We start from the raw sequence: 26,834 nt of genomic DNA on the forward strand, positions 1-26,834 counted from the left end.
TTTTTTTTTTAAATTAATTTTCAGGTTGTGTTTATGCATGGTTTCCAAAATCCAGTCCTCAGGGAGCTGAACAGTGCAGGTTTTCCAGGTCACGTGATATAATTAGGACCACCTGTGGATCTGTTACATTGTACCAGTCAGTAATGAACGCACCTGAACTCAGGCAAGGAGATGCGGAAAACATGGCCTATTGGTGTTCCCTGAGGACTGGATTTGGGAAACTCTGTATTGGTGGTAATGTGTGCTTTATGTAATGTGTATCTGATGTATAGTAAGATTAGAAGATCACATCACTGGAATCTATTACTAATAAGCCATTTTAAAGTCCACCTGTGCAAAGCAAGCGCAGCTGTTTATTGTGCCAAATTAAAGTTCCTTAACTTATGGCTGATTTGATTGGTAATCTCCATGAGGGATGGAGGCACTGACCTGGTACAGATATGTATTTTTGGATTTCAAGGACATGAAAGAAACATTGCTTGGTTCCTGGCCTTCGGAAGATGTATAAAAACAAATAATCAGAGCTGGTCAGTGATGGAATTAGCCCAGTTTTGGCAGCTGAATTTGCAGATCTTCTCATCCCATAAAACTTGGCACAAATTAATTTTGCCACTAGAATTTGTTTGTAGCTAAATATCTGATAAACCTCAAACAACTACGTCCTGTAGCTTCTCATCTGTGAACTTAAACCTATGGTTCTCAGATCTCGAGTAGTAGAACAAACAGGCAAATGCTACAAAACGATATTTCAAATGTACATTCGTCGTAGTAAGTGGGTGTTTTTTTTTTTTTTGTTGTTTTTTTTTTTATCGTAGGAGAAACCAGTGGAGGAAGCGGCACCTGAACGCGGTGACCACGAGGATGATGGAGAATTGACCTTGTGGTCTCCAGAAGTTGAAATTGTCGAACTGGAGAAGGATAAAAGGGGTCTCGGTTTCAGCATCTTGGATTATGAGGTTTGCATCTTTCTTGGGCTTTCTAGACCAAAGTAATTTTGTAAATCGGACATCTCCGACTTGTGAGAATTGTAGTACTTAAGGTATCAAAGTTATTACCACTGTGTTGTTTTTTTTTGTAATACGGGAGAGTACCCTGGGAGAGTACTCTTGATGTTTCCCTCTATGCTTCCTCCCTTGCATCCTGCACAGTCTGGCATGACTTGGGGCACATGTAGAATGTTCTGAATTGAGCCGGGGTGGGATTGAGGGTGGTGTAATCTCTTAATTCTTTATCTGGGAAAAGATAGGATCAGATGCCTTGTATGTGTGGAATGGGTCAGGTTATAAATTTAACATATGGACACACATGCACTGTACATGATGAAGTGAATACCACAAGAGACTTAATTTTCATATATTTAAAAGGTATAAAGTACTATGAGTCTGACTTTATGCTGGTTATTTTAGAATTTTCTCATAAAATTCTAGATAAGTCATGTTTTTATATACTTCTTATTAGATTTGGTAAACATACAATGATTCTCTGTGTTTTTTGCCAATTAGTCTTAAACTAGGAGGAAAGTTACCTTTTTGAAGTGTTAATTGGCCTTTCTGTTGTTGTGATCTGTACTGTGCAAACAGCAACAGTCGGTAGTCTGGTGTCTATGTTGTGTAATATAACCTTGGGCAGACCACTCCTACAGCGATGTGTATTGCTACTTACATGAGTCGGAGAAACGTTAAACATCCACCTTCAGAAGTCTGCGTTCTCTTGGGATGCAGCTGTGTGTGGCATCCAGGGGTAATGGAAACAAACAGTTGTGTATATAAATATTAAGTTATGAATATATAAAAATATGCTTGCTCACTGGACTTGGTCTAGCTCCTTCGGTAGTAATAAGTCTGTTGGAAGCGTCCACCGTTCAGTACAGTTATCATTGTTTCCTCTTTCCTCGCCGAGCCCTCTAGTCAATTTTATTCAAGTGTAATAATCCTCTCGTCATAAATTAATCTGGTATAGTGACCAAGTGGCAAAGGACATGTGAAATTCTTGCTTGCCACTTTTTTTGTGATGTGGAAAGGCCTGTAATGGATTAAAAATATGAAAGCAAACAGGCAAAGTGTTGAGTGTACTGCTAATGCCACTAACCCACAGCCTGTAGTGTTATTGGAAACTGGCTAGGCCGCATAACAGCAGTAAAAACTAACTTGGTGCCATGAATTCTTTACTTGTTCCAGACACTTCCTATCCGGGTACCGTCACTTGTGTTTAAGACTCTTCAGAGACAAATTGCCCGATTTTGTCTGGGCAGGCAAACGACCCTGTGTACAAGCCCACTCTCTTTATCGCCAAACTTCAGAAAGAGGACTGGGGCTTCCAAATATCTCTAAATATTCCATAGCTCCAGTTAGTCCTATTTCACTCCCCACTTGATATGAGGCTGTGGGTCGACATAGAAGCTAATGTCATACAATTGCTCTCACCCTACACCCTCCTTTGGATGTCGATCAAGCATCGCCCACCACTCTCCCTGCTACCACCCACTACCCGCTTCTCGCTTCAGATATGGTACTATAGTACCCAAGTACTTCGCTTGATAGCAAATCCCGAGATAATGTTCACACTGTGAAACCAACCCCCCCCCCCCCCCCCCTCTCCCGGCCCACAGCACTCCTTCCTTAAACACTGTTCCTGTCGTGGGCTAGGTCAACCAGAAACCTTTCTGATTGACCTAGCTCCTATGCGTATGAGGTTCCTCTTAGTCGCTTCTATCAGTATCTTCAACTACGACATCTGTAGCTTTCAATCCCAGCATTTAAAACCTTTTACCAACTGACGCCTTTAGAATCTTTTTGTACTACTGGCTTAATCTCTACATTTTATAGTCTGTTGGTGGCACATCTTCAACCTGTTAAAGATCGCTGCGAAGTAAAATGGGAGGAAGACCTTGGTGTTTTGCTAGAAATGGATGAATGGTCCTAGATCAGTACACAAGTCGCTAAGAGCTCTATTTGTGTATGGACCAAGGAGAATGCATATAAACTATTATATAGATGGTACCTGGTTCCCAAGGCCATATACCCTGATTCCTCGAGTCTATGCTGGAGATCCTGTGGGCATGAGGGTTCGTTCTGTCATATTTGGTGGTCATGCCCCAAGATGGTTAGATTCTGGCAAAAGGTCCACAACTTAATTCAGTCACCTCACTACAAATTCCCCCTTGTCCATCCTTTTCTCTCCTGCACAGACCTGTACCCGACATTGATACACACACAACAGCAATGGTGAGCCATATACTTAAAGCTGCCAAATGCGTGATAGCCGCAAATTGGAAGCAACTTGAACCCATTACGTTGTCTGAAGTGATTAATAGAGTATGGCAGACCTACCGCTGCGAGCATATTAATTGCATAATTAACGATCGACCCAACAAATTTCAAATTATCTGGCAACCTTGGCTTGCCACTTACGGCGTAGACCAATCGAGAACCTTTTAAGCCAAAATCTGGCGCTATGGATCTAACTGCAAATCACATACTGAATATTTAGCAGCCACCAGGATGCCAGGTTTCCTTCCTATTCCCCCTTGTCCCTTAACTAACCTCTCCTTTTTCCTTCTTTAGCCTTACACCTGTCCTTTCTCCTTCTTTAGCCTTACACCTGTCCTTTCTCCTTCTTTAGCCTTACACCTGTCCTTTCTCCTTCTTTAGCCTTACACCTGTCCTTTCTCCTTCTTTAGCCTTACACCTGTCCTTTCTCCTTCTTTAGCCTTACACCTGTCCTTTCTCCTTCTTTAGCCTTACACCTGTCCTTTCTCCTTCTTTAGCCTTACACCTGTCCTTTCTCCTTCTTTAGCCTTACACCTGTCCTTTCTCCTTCTTTAGCCTTACACCTGTCCTCTCTCCTTCTTTAGCCTTACACCTGTCCTCTCTCCTTCTTTAGCCTTACACCTGTCCTCTCTCCTTCTTTAGCCTTACACCTGTCCTCTCTCCTTCTTTAGCCTTACACCTGTCCTTTCTCCTTCTTTAGCCTTACACCTGTCCTCTCTCCTTCTTTAGCCTTACACCTGTCCTCTCTCCTTCTTTAGCCTTACACCTGTCCTTTCTCCTTCTTTAGCCTTACACCTGTCCTTTCTCCTTCTTTAGCCTTACACCTGTCCTTTTCTCTGTTTTCTTTTCTTTCTTTTCTACCCCCCCCCCCCCTCCCTACCTCGACCCCTTCTTGTATTTTTCTTTTACTCCATTCCTAATTCTGTAGTTTTACGTAATAACAAGGTTCTTAATAATTGTTTATACCAACTATTTGATTTGAAACCTAATATGTGTGCTGTTAAAACTTGAAAGATCTTCAAATAAAATGTTGTTGTTTTTTCTTAAAACAACAAAGATGCCAGTTGGCCTTGGTGGCACAAATGGAAGGGGTAAAAGAACAATTGTCGCTAATTAAGCAGGATGTACAAAACTTGACAGAGAACACTGGCATGGTGCTGAATCTAGAATCAGACCCTCTCCCACCGGTCATTGATGACCTCAAGGAGGTCAAGGAAAACGCACCACTTACGGAAGCAACTTAGATGACCAACTTAAATTACTCTAGACTGAAAAATATCATAGCGGCTGTTCTACCATAGCAGCCACCTGGAGACATTTCCAGAATCCAGGCTACAGGATATATTTGGAAGGCTGCACTTTTCCTCTCTGTTGGCCGTCGAATGTGCCCATAGGACAACCTACTGCCAGTATGGACAACTATAATCTCTACCGGTTAGCCCTATATGGCACTACTTCAGAAGGGGATAAGCTGTAGTTAGCAATTAATATTTAACAAACTCTGTAAACAATGTGTACTCTGATTTGCTACCTGCCAACCTAGTTGCTCCCACTTTAAACTTGCCTTTTAATGGACATGTAGGTCTAGCTGAGTATAAATACTCTGTGCTGCTGTTCTACATTCTAATTCTCTTCTTGACTATAGGCTGTTTCAACCCTGGACATTCATGTGACCCTTTTGATGAATTAAAACGGTAGATACTCTGGAATTCAGACAAAAGCACCTAAAATGAAGTACAGTGTATGCTAAACGTTATTAGGAATGTGTATTCAGATCTTGATGTGATCAGCAGTTTATTCATCCATCAGAAATTTTCTCTTTTATGTTTCGTTGTTTTTATTATATACTGTTCTGTATCCAAAACACCCCGACAGCCAATTTTACTTTGTACAAATGGTTGGTGGCTGTGTATTGGGGGCATGGATAAGGCTGGAGGAGGGGTCGGTGGTGGGAAGGTTTAGTGTATCCCAAAGTTTTGCACGCAAAATATTTAAGTATTACGGAATAATAACTTCTAGAACGACCTTCCATTCAATTATCTCTTGTCAAAGTTCTAGAGCAAATCCATTAAGCAGGAATTGGCAAAGATTAAATGTCGTACTTAATAATTACTGATCACAATGGCAAAATATCCAGAGACAAATGTTCTATTATTTTAGTCATTGCTTCATCTCTTAATTTATGCAGCCAGTAATTTCATATGATTGTTGCAATTTAAGGTACAGAAATTGAATCCACAGGGAGCAGAATGCTTCACAATACTTCTCCTCTTCTTCTCCCTTTTTCCCGTCCGTTTTATTTATTTCCCTGCTCCCGACGTTAAGATAAATGTGATCTATCTGCTGCCAGTGGCTTTTTTAAAGCATGACATTACATTTCAAAGTTATTGGCTATAAACATGATTGCCATTCATGGAGGCGCTGAAGCCTTGGGCGACAAATGGACCCCGCGTGTGATCATTCATCTTACGGAATTGTCTGATTTGCTGATCACATTCAAATTTTGTTTGTGAACTTTACAGATGCACATGTAATTATACCGTGCGGCAACAAGGCGCTGACTTCGAAGAAAGGAGACAAACTAAGAGTTTGGATTCAGTTTCCGAATATTCTCCTGTGATGTCGTTTTTTTGTGTGACGGCTTCACAGGACAAGATTCTACAAAGGACATAAAGGTTAAACGTGTCAGCCTCCAACATGGGAATTTAAGGGTTTAAATATAAAACAAAAAAAAGAAAAAAAAAAGAGTAGAAGTAACTATTCCTCTTGTGACCTAGTGAAGACTCTCAATTCTCGTATTTTCATCAGGCTAGAACTTAAGTGCCTTTGTGAGTATGTTGAAATGACAAGCTCCAATATTTTATCTACCCCCAGAGTACCAAATCTGGGGTACTTCTCCCAGGATGCCGATAGCCCCATGAGTTTGCAGACCTGGGCGAAGGGTCTGTTTTTGCCTCACCCATTTTGATTTTCACCTAAATCTAGAAGATTATCCTAGATGTTTTAAATTCAATTTAAACTAAATTACCCTCTATCTTATTGCTTCCACACTTCCGGTGTCTCTTAGCTATCATGGCAGCAGAAGGGGCAGAAATGATGGGACAAAATGTCTGTGAGTGGAGGGGAGTTGGGGCATAGCAGATGGGACCATCCTCTACTGGTTGACAATTTAAGAAATTCAAACAATTTTGCATTTTTCTGTATCTTAGAGATTTTATTGGCAAGACTGGTGGTCACAATACACACTTTACATCTTATAAGTAGCAGCCTCCTGCTGGACAGCTGTCACGTCTTTTATTTGTCAGCAGCAGGTAATGGAATACTTCAGGTGATGATGGCGAGAGAGTGCAGGTACACAGTATGGAGAAGGAAGTTGGAGGTTTTGGACTGGCTAAGAGGGTGTGTCTAGTAATACGTTGGTATTGTTTGAGGCAGATAAGGGCTCTGCTATCTAGTGTGAGGCTTATGAAATCAATCCAGGTAGACTAAGGCTGGGTACACACTACAGGGTTTTCATCTGATGATTGGGCCAATAAAATGATAAACGACCATTCGGCCCGATATCGCATTAGTGTGTACACTGCAACTATGCAAATCGTATAGTTTTATTTGATTTTTAAACCGGACTAAAAATATGTTGTTGAACGATGTCGTTTCAATTCTGCAGTGTGTATACACTCAGGACCGGCAGTGTCCATGGATCTCTATGGAGCGTGCAGAGTCGCCATCTTTACAGCCGATTACAGAAATCACATTTGACGTAAGATTGTATAGATGTGTACCCCAGCTTAAATTTTCTCCAAGATCTCCAGCCTGTCTAATACAGCAGGAGAGAGGGGGGAGGGGTGCTTCCAGTAATTAGCAATCAAACATTTATTTGCCCGTGTGATGTGGTTAATTAGTTTTGCTTTGGAGAAGATAATCAGTGGGGATTTTAAGCTAAAGAGTAAATGCCAGAGATCTAATGGCAAAAAGTATGATGATGGGTGCCTTACAGGGGCAGTTTCTCCAGCAAGATTTAAAGACCTGTGGGTAAAAATATATGGAGTTTAACAATATACCCAAAATACATTAACTTTTCTTTTAAAAAAAATAAAAAAATTGTATTTTGTGGCTGCACATTTGATCCTTGATTAAGTAAGAATTGTATGCATCCTGGGTGGCTTGGGGGCATCGTATTTAAAACAAGAAATAGCAATTGTTTTTCAATCAATATGAAGGCTAAAGTATATACGGACATCCACACACAGTGGAGGCAGCCATTTTTTGTGGGCGGAACCAATATACATTAGAACGTAGCCTATCAATTCAATTTGGAACTAGTTAGCAACTCTCAGGTATTCCTCTGTGACCTATCTGTATCCTAGTGAACTTATAGCTTCAGACCACAATATGGCTGCCCCCGCTCTCCGTAGGCGTCCAGTACACATCCGCTCTCCCATGTCTGAAGTGGGCTTAGATTCCAGGGGCTTCAGGTTCCCAGCGTTCTGCAGTGTTCCTGGGAAAGCGGCTTCTGCGGAATGTTGGCTTCAGGTGCTCTAATGATGGAATGAAATTGGCTACTTTCCGGCATATTTTATGAACATCGCTCGGAAACTTTCTGTACTGGATCCTTAACCAACAAACAATTTTTATTTTTTTTCCCCTTCAAAAACCTGTCATTTACTCCACTATCGCCTTTCTTTATAGTGTGTTCTCTACTGCCAGAATTCAAATAAAATTGCAGAGGTTTCATCTTATTCGCACTTGGTTCCAGGTTTCATTGTTTAGCATCTTCATGGAAAATGTTGGTGTTAACATGTGTCTGATGTTACATTTTGAATGTTTTTAGCTTGTAAAATAAAAATGGGCAAAAACAACTGGGGGGAAAAAAATTACATTAAATTTTAACTGTTTAATGCAGTTTAATATGACTGGAAATCCCACAACTATAATGTGTCAGTGTTATGACTGCACATCGGCTGATAAGACCCCTGTAACGGGGTCTTCACCTTTTGCAGCCCCCTTTCTTCTGGATCGCTGTGTGTTCACCAATACTCTGTTGCCCCCACCCGTCGTCGTAGGGGCTTATCAGTTTAGGGTATTTGTGGATGTGGACGGCACACAGCAGGAGATCATCTGGGAGCAGGATAAAGACAGGGACAATGCAAGGAGACTGAGGATCCTGGTGCAGAAAACAGAGGCAAGTTCCAAAGGCAGGGATAATAGTTTACTGCCAACTCCTGTTCTCAGCCTGAGACAGTCGGCTAGAGTCAGGGCAGGCAGCAGACTAAGGGAAATCCAGAAAACAGTTTAAGTTCAAAAGCAGGGTCAGTAAACAGCCCAAGTCAAACAAAGGTCCAAAGAATTCACAGCAGTTTTTGCAGCAACACGTAGTATGGAGAAAGAGCTATATAAAGGTGGTACAACCAATAGGTATCGGGCACTCCCACAGATTTAATTACCCTGCTCCTGCGCTGAATATAAGCGCTCAGGAGCTGATTCGCCGGTTAACATTACTGGCAATCTTCTATGGTTCTGTGTGTAAATATCTTTCGTGTATTTTCTTGTAGCCAGTGGTTTCTTGACTTACAGGCCTACACGGAGGCAGCCATTTGATAGGCTGACCCACTACTACTCACGAGGAAGCAGTGTACCTTTTCAATAGGAACTGGTGACCTCACAAAGACTTTTCACGATTAATGTCCATGAAGCAATTAAATTGTCAGCTGCTTTCTTATGGGTTTTGTTGACTGCACAAATACTAACAATGCAAGGTGGATCTAAGTGAGACAACTGACTAGTAGATCCACTCTGCATGGAGAGCTTTGCATCGGATGTTCTCCCATGTGTTTAATTGAAGCCTTCTATCCTGCAAGGAAATCCATGTGATATTATGATGTACGGTTGCACCATCAAGTACATACTGGGGGGGGGGGGGTCTACTTACAGGTACACTTTAAATACAAGCAGTGGAACAGAGATTGCTACATGTAGACAACTGTTTTGATCTTATGCTAAGCATGGTTTGCAGAGACCTTATAAACCAATCTGTTTAGGCTTTGGTAGAATACAAAGGGAGATCTCCCTTGTGCATAATATAGTACAGGTGTACATGAAAGTGATGTAACCAGCAGCAACCAAATTTTAGCTGTCGTCTTTGTAGCAGAGTAAAAGAGAACACAAATGTCTCATGTCTGAGTTATAGCACCTCCCCCCCCCCCTGTGCGCCAGTCTCCACACATTTCTCTCTCTCCCTTTCAGAGATTGTTCACCATCACTTCCTCATTAATATTCCCTGACTGTTCTAGCCGTTGATGATAAATTTATGCTGGCCAATAGGCAGATCTCTCCCTTTTTTAATTTATGAACAGCATTTCCATATTTAATAATATTTGAAATGTACAGGGTGCACTCTGCAAGAATTAAAGTCTACAGTTAGCAATGCATTTGCAAAATTGCATATCCCAGTAGGCATATTTCCTCAGCGATTCCAGCACATCGAGTTTTATGTGCAGCTTTAAATGCCCTGAGGGCAGTATTTGCTAGAAATCCAAGCCCCCCTCCTATCAAGAGAAGCCCCATAGACCATTACTCTGAAATGTAGAACGAGAGACTTTGGGGTTAAGGTTACAGTTTTGAAATGGACTTTTCCAATAACTATTGTATTTGAGCGAGAGCTCAAACTGTTACATATGCAGTTATATGCTAATGAATTAATCCATTTCAAGTAGATTGAAGTTTGAAGTGTTCCAGAAAAAAAGACATTCATTCTTACTAAACGCCGACCCTTTAGCTGAATTGCTGTCCTCTCCGGTAAAGTGGTGAGGTGCCGTCAGAACTGCTGCCATTGATTTTTTTCTTTTTTTTTCTTTTCCGCAAATCCCCCTCTCAATTATGTTGTTTAACTGGTTCTGTGGGTGAGACAGATTGTAGTTTTCATGTAACATTTACCTTGAAAATTAAACTATGTTATGGTGGATATTAAGGTGCTGTTAACCATACGACCCGTTTCATTCACATACAAATTTTGGATTATTATCAAAGCATTTTATACAAATCCGTCCGTGCTCCAGTGGAGCTTACAATCTAATTCACAGACGTGCACACACAGACCAGCACAACAACAGGGCCAATATTTGTAACCATAAACTTACAAACACACGTCTTTTGGATTTTGGGAGGACCCAGAAGAAAAACATGTGACAATGGGGACACGGAGCAAACTCCAGCGAGATATGTCCTATATTCACCTTTGTACGCATCAGCATGAAGTTGGGTAGCTATGAATATTCATGAGTATTAATGAGAGAGTGATCCGCCCATGTACTGGCAGGGGCATGCTCAGTGCGCCCCTGAGACACATCCTGTGACCTCATCCTGCTGCCAGCTTTCAGGACATTGGCTCTGAATGATCACATGATATCAATGTCTCAGGAACGTCTGCCCACACACAGTTAAATATCACCTATGGTATTATGACAATTATAGGACAGGCACCGATCTATAGCAGATTCCCCAGCTTGATTAAATCTGAGATGGGTTATATCTTTATTACTAACTTTTTGTTCTAACGAGAAGCTTTAGTGCCTTTTATTTAATAAACACACACTTGTAAAATTATAATCTGTTGATGACATCACTGACAAGTACAGATTGTTTTAATAAAAGTCTGTTGGCTTTTAACCAAGCCAGAGGGTAATGCAATATTACCCTAGATAGATGACGGATATTCCGTACACATGGACCGGTCTCTCTCGTGGCTGTTGCTGGCAGTAGGGAATGTGTTGGTGTTTGTTTGACTCTTGGAGATAAGTTCGGTCGTGTCAACATTCCTCAATCTTAATAATGTATAGGAGCTTTCCATCCTGCTGAAATGAATACACTATTTTCTTCCAGCTCAGAAAGAGAGTATGATGTTGTTGCTTTTTTTTTACCATTTTTGGCACTGTAGACACATTCCTCTGCTCTCTGTAATGAATAATATTACATTGCTGTTGGGTGCTGTGGTTCAACTGTACAGGTAAAAAGTTTTGGTGTCGTCTGAATCTGTGAAGAACTGAAATTTGGGGGCAATCTGATAGTGAGGTTCTATATTCCATACGTGATCCAGCTTTGTAGATACCCTGTGACTTTATATGACCATTATCTTTTAGTTTCCAACTAGAGAGGCGTCGCGTGATTTGATTATTTCCAGAGCTTGGGGTATTATTAGTGACTTAGTGGTCAGAAAATAAATTGATTAACAGCTCTTAAATTTCTGTCTGTGATCATCTCTTCTGGTGTTGCCAAGACTTCTTTGTTCTGATGTTCAATGTTGCGGTGTCTTGTCTTTTCTCTGGTATTGGAGAAGTATTTTCAAATGGGCACCGATAACTTTCTTCTAAACCGTTGCCCTTCACGATAAGGGAAGTGATGTAAAAAAAAAAGCCTATCATACAGTAGTCATAGCCTCGTGAGAATGGGGGTCTGCTGTGTGGGTCATGGGTGGCGTTTGGGCGATCCTGAGCAAGTCTTATTGTGTCCCAATTTTGCTTTCTAAACTTTTGGGAGGTATGGTTATAAATCAATAGGATGTTCCTTTACCTCTATTGACAAACCGTTTTTCGGACTCATATATTGCTATTCTAGTCCTCGCGATAAATTCTGGGTAAGAATTTGGGGAATAACCAGCGTGAATGTGGAACTAAATTCAAAAATTGAATAGAATCTGTACAGAAGGTTTCAGTTGTTTATAATGTAGTTTCAATGTCCATCTGTACAGCAATTGCACGCTCACTCAGTCCGCAAATGCTCCTTTTTATATGGTTTTATTCGTTTTCCAAACTATTACACATGCAAAGAAACCAAACCTTTAGTGTAGTGACCCAAAACAGATTATTGCTAGATATACCAGTAAAGACTTTATATATTTTGGGTCAATAAGGGCTGTGTTGTATTAAGGTGGATGTTGGGGAGAGAGGTACCTGTATCAACATGATTGTTTGGATATTAGTTTGTATGTAAGGCCAGGTAACAAAAGAAACCTACCAAGCAAATTTTCCTTTTAAGAGTGGTAGAATTCTGCTCATTATACATTTCTTCAACTAATGAAATAAATACAGATCTCTGTCTGCCTTTCCTGTGTTTTGTTCATGGTTAGAATATTCAGTTCAATATGTGAACTAATGTGTCCAAGACTTTTATTGCATTTATTACTAATCACTGAAAATCGTCCTCGCCAATAGTCCAACAGTAAGTGGGTTTCGGAGGCTTGCTCTGAACTTCTTAAATTCTATGATTAAAAAAAGCAAAAAAACTTATCCGCCAACGTAAGTCACTGATCTGCTGAATAATAGAAGCCTTTAAAGAGTTACTGATATTTTAATCTATGCAGTCTCGTATCTCAGAGATCTATCGATGACTCGTCTAGATATTATCCAGCGCAAAATATGAATTCATAAAGAATTGCAGGATTTACGTCTGGAAGCTGGATGGGTAATCATTTGGACATAGGACAGGAGACAGTGGTGCAGTCGGTGTGTATTTTGGAGAATGTTTCAAACTATTGAAAATCATCCTAGTTATTATACGATCACAGTACACTATAATTCACTCCTGGGTTATGGATCGTATGAATCGTTTTACCCTTAATGTGAACCTGGCACCCTCTTACGTACCACATCAAATAATGAATTGTCTAGGTTACTGTAGGTTGAGAACCGATATATTTATAAGTACTATTATTCCTCTCCCTAAAGCTGTGATGGTAATTGCCATTTTTTTTTCTTTAAATAACATATTCCAGTGGACTGTAACCCATTGTAGCAGTCGGATATCTGCTATTAAGAGTTTAGAGTCGGACTAATGAAAGCTAATCTCTGATTGGTTGCTCGGTTACGATGTGTTTTCTGTTTCTCTTAAATAGACAACTGATGGGAAAATTTATACCCTCACTCTTCTCCCCTCTCCTGCTCTCCCAGGGAATGTAAACAAGCCCTCTTAGCTGGAAGGGCATGCTGTGACTTGTAGTTCCACAGCAGCTTAAGTTGTATAGGATTCCTAAGCCCAGCTGAAGGATACTAATTCTTGATGAATAATGCAACTAATTTAATTATGACATTTTGTAATTTTAATTTTTTTTTACATTTTGATATTTCCTCAATTTACGAGGAATTTTCAGAGAAAGTGCCAATAATCCGTAACAGCCGCCATCCACACCTTCAGACCCACAGATGAAGTTTCTGGCCACAAGACGATAAATAACATTTAATAAAAGTTTGATTTATTATTTTATATCCAGCCTTACCACCTGCGTTACTCCTCCGCCTATTGACTCAATAAACCCTGAGTAGCCACGTATCCTGACGGATTATGTTGTCTGTTGATATGATTTAACATTAATATCAGCCCTATGTGCTTCACGTGTGCTCTTATTTTAGGATACAATGGTGAAGAAGGAAAAGTTTTTTTGACTTTGTATAGAGTTTAATATATTATTTGCTCTAACGGTCAGTGGTGTTAAAAAAAAAAACGGATGACTGCGTTTTAAATATGTACATGGAGATCTGCTTAATATAGATGATAATAACACAGATGAAAAATCCTCTTTCAATCCTTGTATGTAATTATGAGACCAAAGAAAATAATATTTTCAGGTTTCTTGGGTGTTTTTTGTTTAAGAATTTGAAGAAGGAAGATAAGATTAGTCTTAACTTGTATAAGCAACTTAATATTATTGTCCATTTTACTTTGCAGTGCTCCAAGCATACATAAAATTAGAATATATAAGATATATAAATGCAGATGTGAAAATAACGGTAGGGAGGGTCCTACGCAAGAGAGAGCTTGCAATGAGTGAAGGTTAGGATTGTAGTGAGGGTCTACCAGTGAGTAATATGGACGGGCGTAGAGGAAGCTGTAATAGAAAGATGGACTTTCAGCGAAAAGTTTTGAAGCCTGGAGAGAGTCTGATCGGTCTTGGTAGGAAATTCCATAAGTGGGGAGCAGCATAGGAGAAGTCTTGTTAGCGGGAATGAGAGGAGGTTTGAGAGAGAACACTACCCTCTTCTCAAGACTCCATTATTAGTAATATAATGGCTCACCACCATCTCGCCTTCATGGTGGACTGAGGACAAATCCCCCATTTAATCTTTATTGGTGTTTTATGACATGACTTGGGGTGTCTTTCCAGAATTGAGACTTTTGATCGGAATTATATATAAATATGACTTTTGGCCACGCCCAGACCCACCCAAACCACACCCAAGCCATGACATCTTTGGGGTGGTGCTATAACCTTTTCCTAGGAGGCCATGTCCCCTTTCGAGTGTGGAAAATCAGGACTTTTGTCAGACAGGCTGCCTGTATAGATATCTCCAATTGGATAAAGATAATCTGAGATTCTTTCTGTTTTTCCGTTGAGCTTCCGAACCTGCAGTTCCTCCTAGTTAAAGGTTATAATTGACTTCAGCAGTCAACTGTCTGATATACAAGGATTTGAATATACCACTAAGTTTTTCCTCAGTATCAGAGATACTCTTCACAATGTTTTATTGTAATTTGGCCATATCCTGAAATATTCTGAAAGTAGTTTTCCATATTTCGGGCATTTTAATATATTTTGTAAAAGTAAATACAGAATATTTGTTTATTTGCAATTTTAATAATAATCCCATCAAAAAGTTAATCAGTATAAATTATATATAAATCGCCTTACTGTGATTTATAGAAGCAGATATGTATAGATAACTGTACACTTGTTCTCTGTGGGTTAAATTCTCCATATATGTAGATTAAAAAGTGTATTCTCTTTACTAAAAACATTGTAAATTGTTCTATTATGATCTCACTTATATATAGAGCTGTATGTCTGTTCCTGCACACAGTAGACCTCCTCCTCCTTTCCTGTAAGAAGTGTCCTTGGCATTTGCATTGAGACACACATTTCTTTTAGTGGTACACAATCACAATATTAAACGAGTTTCGGATGTGGTGCACGGTGTCTTCTATACGCCGTCTTCTGGGATCACTAGAGGATGAGGTGGCGGCTTTGTAACCTGGTGAGAAATGTGTTCTTTAAAAAGATAAAAAAAAAAAAAAAAAAAAAAAAAGGAAAAAGTGCCCTTCAGCAGATTGTGCTGCGCGCATCACAAAAGTGACGAGTGCTGTTACTGCATTTGTTGGGAATTATTGATCGTTACTGCCCTCTCTTGGCCAATACACATATATCTTCGCTCAGAGAATATCCTGAAGTTCTCCTGAGTCAGCATATGTGCTTAAGTTTTCCATCAACCTAATGGATCAATTCAGTCTACTCCGAGGCACGTCTGTTTAAGCTGCAAAACAGGCAGAGCTGCATATTTTTCAGGGTTATTTCCTCTACACCCCCTTTTTTCTTCTCTCCTAATGGAGAAGGCGCAGAGGGTCGTACACAGTTTACAGCGCCGCGGTCTGTTTTGCAGCGCGGTGACTTATAATTGTAAGAATGGAATTTATCGGTTAAGAGAAAGAGAGAGAAAAAAAGTGGTTTTATCCCAGCTTAATGAATGCTAATTTAAATTGATGGGTAGACATCTAGGTAATTTGAGCCCTGCTAAGTCTCAGTCTTGCTGGTACTGTGTTGTTAGTCTTCTGACTGTCCTTGAGCCCAGGTCACAGGTGTAAATCCTCCAGTCTCCAGATAAAACCTCCCAATGACATTGGCAAAGCAGAAAATGCAAACAAATCATAGTGGCCGTAATTTACAGGGGAATTGAAATGAGTCCTGGCAGAACAAACGTATAATGCACAGGTAAGAACTAGATTGCACAAAAGCTATTGTGACATTTGGAGCGCATGGTAAAGGGGGTCCTGCTATCCTCATGCATTTTGACAAAACACCACTTGAGTATCGGCTTTTAACTGTTTTGTGTTATAAACATTTATCTATATCCTACCCATTAGACATTTTTTATTAGTTTTTTTTATTTGTCTTTCAAGACATCCTACAGCAGGGTTTCTCAACTCTCCACAACACGTCATGTGAGATAGTTTCAGTGACCTGTAAACAAGGTGAATAAAGGCTAAAAAATGTGATCTGATAAATAGATAATCATTGTTTATTTATAAGGCACCACAAAACTCTGCAGCATCGGGCAGTCGGACAACAACATCCTACATGGGGGGAAAAAAACAGAACAAGGTTATATAAGGGTGACAGAAAAGGTGCAGATATGAGAAAGAAGGTACAGAGGACCCTGCTCTTGAGAGCTTACAATCTAAAGGGATGGGGTAATGTGTAGACAATGCGAGTTAGAGGGACAGATTGGTAGTTGGTAGAGTGCAGAGAGAGTAGTATCAGGTGGGGGTGGAATAGACTAGAGTGAAGTGGATTTTGAGACGGTGCTTGAAAGATTTAAGGTTGGGGAGAGTCTAATCAGGCGGGGTAGGAAGGTTCCGTAAGAGGGGATCAGCACGGGAGAAGTCTTTGAGGTGGGAGTGAGAGGTAGTAATTTGAGGGGTGGTGCAGGTCAGACATAGGTCTAAAGGGGGTGTGAGGGAAAGTATGTTGTGATGAGGACAGATATGTATGAGGGGCAGATGTTGTAGAGAGCTGAAAGGTGAGATGAGAAAAACCTTGTTCTACAGTATTGGGTAGATGTCCAAAACACATATGTTGCCAGTGCCAAGATTTGGGGGAAACCCACCCGGACCTGGTCCCCTTTCAGGGCATTGTCGCCATTCCGCAGTGACCGTCCCGGTGAACCACTATGACGTGATAATGAGTGCACAATTATCATCCAGTAGTTCTAAGGCAGAATCCTTTCACAAAGAGGTCCACAGAGATTACATACTGGTACAAACCCAAATATGAAGTGAGCTCACAATTATTGTAAATATGAAGGAGATACAGTCGTGCAGTGGGCTTCATGTTTTGGCTTGGGGTGTAATATTATTAGCCTTCATCATCATCATTTATTTAGAGAGCGCACTAATTCCGCAGCTCTGTACAGAGAACTCACTCACATCAGTCCCTGCCCCATTGGAGCTTACAGTCTAAATTCCCTAACACACACACAGACAGACACACACAGACAGACACACACAGACAGACACACACAGACAGACACACACAGACAGACACACACAGACAGACACACACAGACAGACTAGGGTCAATTTGATAGCAGCCAATTAACCTACCAGTATGTTTTTGGACTGTGGGAGGAAACCGGAGCACCCGGAGGAAAACCACGCAAACACGGGGAGATCATACAAACTCCACACAGATAAGGCCATGGTTGGGAATCAAACTCATGACCCCAGTGCTGAGGCAGAAGTGCTAACCACTGAGCCACCATGCTGCCTCCCCCTCTCTCATGATTTACAAGATTCTATCTGCTGTACCTTTTTTAATTTTTTTTTTTGTACTTTGTACTTTAATCTTTTGATATGTACACAGCTGTCCTCCTTCTATTGCTTTGTGTGTGTGTATACCGTGTATCACGGACATGCTGGCGCCCCTAGATTTAGGAGATGAGTGGTTGTTTACATTGTACTCAACCATATCTTACAGGTGGCTGAGAAGATGAAGCCTATATTATATATTAATGCAAATAAATGCTTATAAATGTCATTATTGAAGCCATTAACCCTTCTGAGGTATATGCGACATATCGCACAATATTTAGAATTATAAGGACGTTAATGATTGTGTTACATACAGTGGTTTGAATAGGCGAACTCCAAATATCCGTCTCTTCTAGAACCTAAGCACGAATCCTCTTTCAACATTGTTCTAGTGCTGATTGTTGTTTTCTTGTAGATTTTCTCATGTAAATGGTTAATCCTAAATCCCTTAATGTATTTATTATATAAATACTGCCTCTTCCTATATGTGTTTGTTATATAAATACTTTGTTTTTCCTGAACCTCCATCTGCTTTGCGAGGCTTTGTAATGTCCGCTTTATCCTTGTCGTCGTCGTCCCCCCGCCCCCCCCCCCCAAGTCTATCATCACACTTGTCATAATCATATTTTCTTCCTTATCCAGATACCCCTATCAGTACATACAATAGAAGTGTACAGTGTGTGTTTTCAGATGATCCTATACACACGTCCTTTTCATTGTAGTTTTACTTGCAGCATTTTACCAAATGCTATTTAGCTGTCTGATAATATTGCACCAATCTCCGTATGACCGATTCTGACTCTTGATTATACACCAATGAATGACTGAGAGGGGACCCCACGATACACAAAACAGACAGACCAACACATCATACAAAATTGTTGTATAATTTAATTTAATAATAAAAACATTAATGGTAAATATATGAGTTACAATTTAGAAGATGTTGGTATAAATAAAGTAGTATGTTTTGAGGGGTTTGTTTTATTTTCTTATAGCGGGAAAACAATAATAATCATTCATGATACATTTACTCGTGTATGAGTTACAAGTGTATACATTTTAATATTGCAACTTTTTTCCTTTTCATTTCTTCTAAATTCCATTTCATTCAAACTGTCACTGCTTTACATTCCAAATTCCGAACTTACCCCCCTAATCTATATCTTATAACCCCTCCATTCAGTGACCACCCTTTGGTTAATGAGTTAGCACCGTGTTTGTGTGATAGAAGTCATGAATTCCACATGATCTTTTCTCACTCTCTCTGGTTTTTGGCTCCATCTTCAGGATCCTTTAGATCCCACACGGACGGTGATTGTGATTCAGTCTCTGGTAGCAGGTGGAGTGGCCGAGGACTGTGGCCAGGTACTGCCTGGTGACCGCTTGGTCTTTGTAAATGACAGTTTTATGGAAAATGCTTCGTTGGACGATGCTGTACAAATATTAACATCTGTCCCCCCAGGAAGGGTCCGCATTGGCATTTGCAAGCCATTGGTGGTAAGAACCAAACAGCCGCACTCTATACTAATTAATTCAAATAATTTCACCTAGATAACGATCATTTGTATAACGCTGAAATTTAAGTAACAATCATTTTGTAGAAACTAAACCCTAACAAACACTGAAATTCAAATAACATTTCTATTATTCCAAATCATAACAAGTGCGGAGATTTAATTCACTGTATCCTTTTCTTTATAACTCCAAATCTGGAAAATGGGGAAATTTTAAATAATCATCTTCATCTATTCAAATCTAATAGATGCTTTTAAAAAACAACAATTAAGATTCTAAAATCAATTTCTGGAATATAAGTAAAAGGTACAGTATTTGAAAAAAAAAAAAAATTATGCTGCTTTTTGGATGGTAGTTTTTTTTATATAAATTTTACTTTTTAAGCATATGGTATTGCATGTTTTAAAGATAAGTTTGAAGTTTTATTTTAGTGCATAATTCATCCATCATGATATCTGTGAATTTCCTAAGCGTTTAATTAAGAAGGGGAAAAAGTGCAATTAAATTCAAGACACACAGTGATAAAAGAACATTAATGTGTATTTAGCCATAGACCATAAGAATTTAGGTAATTGAGGGGTGAACGACCTCATCCTGAAAACAAATTTTGTCATTTATAATCTTCAGGTTTTGTGTGGTCACATCTTACATATTTATTTTTTTTTCTGATATTTGTAAAAAGAAGAAAAAAAAAAACAGTTCAGTTAATAGTGACTTGACCATAACATAATATGTCCGAGTGCAAATCAGCAGCGAGTTACTCTTAACTCTAGTTTGGTCTCAAGAGCTCACAGACAGTACACACTTTGAAGATTTCATCACAGGAGCTGTGCTGTGTACAGATGGTGACCAGTTTGTGTGGTCACCAGTACTGAAAACATCCTATCCCTTCACTAGGAACCAGTGACATCACTGAGAATGCAGCCTATCCAGTCACTAGGAACCAGTGACATCACTGAGAATGCAGCCTATCCAGTCACTAGGAACCAGTGACATCACTGAGAATGCAGCCTATCCCGTCACTAGGAACCAGTGACATCACTGAGAATGTAGCCTATCACTTCACTAGGAACCAGTGACATCACTGAGAATGTAGCCTATCCCTTCACTAGGAGCCAGTGACATCACTGAGAACGCAGCCTATCCCTTCACTAGGAACCAGTGACATCACTGAGAATGCAGCCTATCCAGTCACTAGGAACCAGTGACATCACTGAGAATGCAGCCTATCCAGTCACTAGGAACCAGTGACATCACTGAGAATGCAGTCTATCCATTCACTAGGTACCAGTGACATCACTGAGAATGCAGCCTATCCAGTCACTAGGAACCAGTGACCTCACTGAGAATGCAGCCTATCCAGTCACTAGGAACCAGTGACATCACTGAGAATGCAGCCTATCCAGTCACTAGGAACCAGTGACATCACTGAGAATGCAGCCTATCCCTTCACTAGGAACCAGTGACATCACTGAGAATGCAGCCTATCCAGTCACTAGGAACCAGTGACATCACTGAGAATGCAGCCTATCCATTCACTAGGAACCAGTGACATCACTGAGAATGCAGCCTATCCAGTCACTAGGAACCAGTGACATCACTGATAATGCAGCCTATCCAGTCACTAGGAACCAGTGACCTTGCTTTGCTTCCCATACCTCAGTGAAGTCACCATTTTCTAGTGTATTAATGGGCAGCAATCTTGTAAATATTGAATGCCTCAAAATTGCTGCCTATGTTTGTGGATAAATCAATACAGTGAAATTACCCAGTGACAAGTGACTAATCCAGCTGTGTTCTTGGGAGTGACACACAAGTTATATGATATATCTGCACCAACAACCACCATTTTGTTTGTGCTCTGAGGCTTACATTTGTAGATCCCCACAAGTAGTATGTCCTCCCCCAGAACTCTGTTTTCGCCTCTGCTGTCTGTTGACAATCGTCCTAATGACGCAGTTAGCTCCACCCCCTTCTTTTCTGCATTGTGATTGGCTTATAGTTGTCACCTGATTACAAAACAGTAAAGAGTGTATTATCCAGATGACTGCACCATGATTTTAGGTGTCAGGGCTGAAGACACAAGTCTACAAGGGCAGCAGACCGATCGATGATGCAGCAGGAAGTTATAATTAATTGTTTATCAATGTTTAGGTATAATATCTCTTGCACTCGTGTGGTACAGACAGATGGGTGTATTTGTGTCATATTTGTGGCTGGTGTCTAAAAGATTTCTGGGAGCCTCGCTCAAACAACCTCTGCTCTTTATTATATACACTACTGAGCTACTGTACGGTTTGTATTTTTATTTTTTATTTTTTTCCCAATGGTGCTGCAACTACAGGGGTAAGACCCTGTTCTTGGGGATTAGTTTTATTATTTGCTTTTTCTTCAGGAATACATGTAAGTATAAATTATGGAAATCCATATATTTCTCAAGTATATTTTCATTGTAAAGACTCTTTGAAATGTCTTCAGTTTGTTACTCCTGGGTAGGGGACAGAGCATGGAACGGAAAACACAACCTCTGCACCTTCTGTTTTCACATGTCCTGTAGTGCAGGCCTGGGCGACCTGTGACTCTCCAGGTGTTGTGGAACTACAAGCCCCAGCATGCTTTGCCAGCTGATAACTGTCAGTGTATGCTGGGACTTGCAGTTTCACAACACCTGGAGAGCCACAGGTTGTTCAGTCCTGCGCTAGTATATTACGTAAATCCAGACCCCAAGTAATACAGTTATGCTGGGTACACACTGTACAAGATCTCTCCCGATGCGATATCGTTAAAGATTTTACCAACGATTAAAAAAAAAGTTCCAATCAGCAGCTGATTCCTGTGTACACACTGTACACGTCTTACAAGATTTACCTTCAGATCTCTGCTCTTCATCTGTCATAACCATCGGCTGAAAAGATCCTGACTCTGCACACTTCATAGAGGTCTATGGACACTGCTGGTCCTGAGTGCGTACACACTGCAGGATTGGAACAACATCGTTCCAGCGCTGAACAACATTTTTAGTCTGTTTTTAAAATCAAATGAAACGATACGATGAGCTTTGGAATGATGATCGTTTATTGTTGCAGCGTACACAGTAATGCGATATCGAGCCGAACGGTGGTTTATCGTGTGATTGGCCCAATAACCGTCTGGAAGCCCTGTAGTGTGTACCCAGCCTTAGTATTGGTGCCGACACACCCTTGCTAATTAATATTTTCAGCCACCTGACAGTTGTTACCTGTAAGTGCTCCTACAACACCCTACATCCTATATACAGAATTATACTTTTCTGTTCTGTTCAGGATGACTGTATACGGCTTCCAGTTCTCGATGACCTACAATGTGTTGTCAAAGGTTTTTATTTTTATCTTTTTGCGGAGTCAGGAGATGGCAAGGGGTTTGTTTTTTGTTATGACGATATTGAAGTCTGAATTTAGGTTTATTAAGATTCCAGTGTCCTGTATAATAACGTAACTCTTATTGAGCATCCCCAGGTGCCAACACTTGGTGCCCACAGCTACAAAACTATTTTAATATATATTATATTGTTTAAAACTGGTCTGAATATCAGGTCAGTCAATGCCCCCTTAGGGGCATTGACTAAACTGTGGGTTTGAAAAAGTGGAGATGTTGCCTATAGCAACCACTCAGATTCTAGCTATCATTTTGTAGAATGTACTAAATAAATGATAACTAGAATCTGGTTGCTATAGGCAACATCTCCACTTTTTCAAACCCGCAGTTTGGTAAATATACCCCTTAGTTCTTTGCGGTCATCTGATAATCAGGCTGCACGGAGCTGATTTGTGTTTTTTGATTTTCATTTGAATTCTAAAAAAAAAAAACGCCCCTTTGTTTGGCATCCTAACTATCACTTGTTTGTATCTCTGCACAAAATCACAAGATAATGCCCTCAGAATATATTACATTTCGTTTTTATCTACGTATAATTGAAAAATGACACCATTAGCTGGATAATGTTGACCTAAGCTTAGATACAACGTATAAATTCACAGATAATCTAATATTGAACCCATAACTATGAACAGCTCATGTTCCCTGATCTGGCTCCATATCAACCTTTCTACCGCTCAGCAATATGAGCGCGGATATAACCCCAGAGAGAGTCATTTATGTTGTTGGTAACACAATTGTGTGTGCGTATTTATGTGCTCTTTGTTCTTCTGCCTTCAGAGTGAAATTAAAGGAGAACATGTCTATATTCCACATGTAGGCGAATCCGAAGATAATACAGACAAGGAGGCAGCTGACACCTCGCCGCAACCTAACTTTTACCATGTAATTCAAATATGTATTTAAAATATTTTAATGTTCTATGCAGTGTAGTGTTATGTGATCAGTGTCGCACAATGCATTGTTGAGTTTGTCTTTCTCTCTCTGTGGAACCTGTGTGTGGATACATTGTGTCTGCAGTAACTGTCAGAGTTCTAGAACTGGAGCGAAATGTATCACTCTGATTTTTAATAAAATTGACCTCTGAGAAAGACCAGTCAGCATTGCTATAAATACAAATTTTAGTTGCCCAATGTGTACAGCATTTTTGCCAGAATATTGTATAAACAACATTTTTGATGCAACTAACTAATGGTGTCCTTGAACCTCGTCCTAATTTAAAGCTTTTTATGGTGGCAAGGTTATGTGTCTGTTCTAGGTCTGCAGGGCATAGAATGAAGTAAAGGATCAGTGGGCCGTCTCCAGTAAAATGTATGAATAGCGTTCCTAAATCAATCACAATACAAAAATGTATATTTACATAATGTCGAACTTTAGTCCAGTTTATTGTCCAAAATCTGTACCTAATAACTGGGGGGTAGCACGCATGGCATTCATTACATGTGTTAAAAAGTCGTCTCGTCTGGGATTCCGATGTGTCTGCCAAATGTTGCCCTTTAAATCACCGTGCACACTGCCATGCCTGGCTCTCCAGATAATATCCCCTCGAGTTAAAGATACACTGGGACCAGATGGCGTCTGTATTTATCAATCCACGTAGTCCTACACATTCTATATGACGAGGTTTTTTTTTTTGCCTTTTAGCGTTTTGACTTGTTTTTGTTTTAGGAGAAATACAAAGAGGAACCATTCATAGAGGAAGGACAAGAGGAACTTGTTGACGAGCCATCGCTGGCTATGGGAAGGGTCCTTAATATACAGGACAATAATGCAGACCCTTTACAAGAATCGTGGGAAATGCAGGAGATGGAGGGATTTGTAGAAGAAAGAGAGATGCTTGTGGATGATGAGTACACCGAGGAAGAGGTTTCTCATCCACACAATGATCCGTATAGTCTGCGTTATAAAGGGCTCCCACCTCCCACCTCACACAACCCTCAGCCATGGCTAGACAAGGCAACAGTATGTATTCACCAGCCATAAGTGAAATAATCATTTACAAACATGGAGTTTAACTGATTAGAAGATCGTCTGGCCCAGATAATGTTCCTCTTTTCTCTCCAACTGATTTATCTCTCCAGACCCTGTCTGAGCCATTCTCCTTCTCCTTCTCCTATTTTTTTTCTATTTTCATGATCAGATTAGTTGTTAGCCCAGGAAAATAAAAATGGCCACACAGCTATTCATTGAATTCATGAAATTGCAAGCTTGTAACCGTTTCAGAGCTTTCGCAAATCACCGTTTGATTGAATGCAAGAAGAAAAAAAAAAAAAAGTTATTCACAAATGGGTTGTGAATATTTATGAGGTATCTGTCATCCTCTAAATGTAGTTATTGATCACGCAATACGTCTGTCGCACATTTTATTGACTTTGTGTTTCATTAGTTTAAAAGTTCTAGCCGTTTTTCAGTGAACTTTGAGATGGATTTTGTGCGGGATTCATCGCAGTAGGGATGCGAAGGAAAATAGAATAGTACTTATTATATCATAGATAATTTGACCACTTTCATCGATAAGTGATTGGTGTTATAAGTGGGATACTGCACTCCCTACTGTACATTATAGATGGATATTCTAAGCCATTGAGGAGTTCTTTCACAATATGACTATGTAGCCTTCTAATATCTGTAACTTACATTAAGGGGTGCGTTATTCCTATAAATACACAAGTTTCCCTAATGAACAGTAAAGTGATGACATCCGTACTCCCCAATTTATAAGTGATTGCATTGAAATGTGCCATTTATACAGATATTATCTACAGGATACATTACTTGTGTATTATATGTGATTTATGAGTCTGACACCTGAGGCATTTGCTGTGGATCTCCCAGTATGTGTGACTGGTATGGTCTGCTGGTACATGTTGTTCAACATCAGTCAGAGAACCGCAGGCCGGCTGCGTCTACTTGTAGCATTAGAAAATTAAAGCACTTATTTAAGCATGGTTACGCTCCCATTCCAAATCTGAGATGAGAGATTTTTGCAGCAAAAATTTGAGGGTTGCCTAAATTACCCCCCATCTAACGGCAGGGCCTGTGGCTTACATTTTGTTTTTGTTTTTTTAATTTTTTTTGTTATAGGACCATAAATAAAACAACTGAAGAAATTTAAAGTAATTTGAGAATAATCTCAATTCATTCTATCTTATGCAAATAAAAGATGCTGTAGTCCGTTAAATTAGTGTTCTATATTTATAAAATCACTACACGCCCCTCATTGTATTTCAGACTATATACATTATTATAATTACAAAATAGAACGGTGACAGGGCATGTAGAAACAAAAGGAATGAGGGCTTACACTAATATATATAATGAGGGCTTATAATATTAATATATATATATATATATATAATATTTATTTTTTTTAGATTTCTTGCATTTTTAAAAAGAAAACTCTTGTGTAATATAAGCTGTCCTGTAGAAAATGAGTGAAATTCCCATTGGTTAATGCTATGTTTTTGTGCTTTCAGTATGGAGCTCAGATTGATTCCGGATTACCGCCCTATGCTATAACCACACCCAGTGCTCAGCGCCGTAGCCCGGAGGACATTGATATAGAAGTGAATCTAAGTTAGTATCCGATAAATGTTCTAGAATTAATGTTTATATTCTTTTATGTAAAATACTCATCTGGTGACATCTTCTTATGGATATTTTACAAAGTGGTTGATATTTGTAAGTTAGTGAAGACCAAGGAGTATATTTACTAAACTGCATGTTTGAAAAAGTGGAGATGTTGCCCATAGCAACCAATCAGATTCTAGCTGTCATTTTGTAGAATGTACTAAATAAATAACTAGAATCTGATTGGTTGCTATAGGCAACATCTCCACTTTTTCAAACCTGCAGTTTAGTAAATCTATCCCTAAATGTGATGTCAATCTTAGCGAAGGCATTTAATATCCAATCAAAGCTTAGTTCTCATGTAAGCGGGGCATACACTAGGGTTGATAAAAGCTCAAATCTGATTGGTTGCTCTGAATTCCAGCACAGTTGTTCTGTCATTATACAGTGAACGTAGTAATTCAGGAAGTTATGTGACACAACTTTCCACTGTGTTTTAGGTGAAATTTCTCTCCTCAAGGAACCCAGGATCATTTTTGACCCAGATGAAATTGTCTTAGAGAAGACCCACATCAAGCAGAAAAATAGCAAGATGACTGTGAGCTCCGTGACTCAACGCTCTCAGAGCCTGCCATCCCTGTATGTGATTTACAGGACCAGATAAATCAGTGTTTGGTCCTCCGTTCTTTTCTCTTCTCTGTGTATCTTACTGTG

At 39.8% G+C, this 26,834-nt stretch overlaps 1 protein-coding gene across 2 annotated transcripts in view; it reads left to right on the top strand.

The window, feature by feature from the left end:
• The window catches only part of PATJ (PATJ crumbs cell polarity complex component), a 159,203-nt gene that overhangs the window by 38,880 nt on the left and 93,489 nt on the right, over window positions 1–26,834 (top strand). Inside the window, exons 18-23 of one of the 2 annotated variants that reach the window (XM_075181788.1) lie at window positions 816–956; window positions 18,909–19,118; window positions 23,331–23,435; window positions 24,219–24,512; window positions 26,027–26,126; window positions 26,621–26,759. In XM_075181788.1, the coding sequence (XP_075037889.1) occupies window positions 816–956; window positions 18,909–19,118; window positions 23,331–23,435; window positions 24,219–24,512; window positions 26,027–26,126; window positions 26,621–26,759 (989 nt within the window). The remainder of the gene's footprint in view (window positions 1–815; window positions 957–18,908; window positions 19,119–23,330; window positions 23,436–24,218; window positions 24,513–26,026; window positions 26,127–26,620; window positions 26,760–26,834) is intronic. The other variant, XM_075181789.1, reaches the window with a different exon arrangement.

The sequence above is a fragment of the Mixophyes fleayi genome, chromosome 8 (assembly GCF_038048845.1).
Source record: "Mixophyes fleayi isolate aMixFle1 chromosome 8, aMixFle1.hap1, whole genome shotgun sequence".
In the NCBI taxonomy this organism is placed as follows: Eukaryota; Metazoa; Chordata; class Amphibia; order Anura; family Limnodynastidae; genus Mixophyes; species Mixophyes fleayi.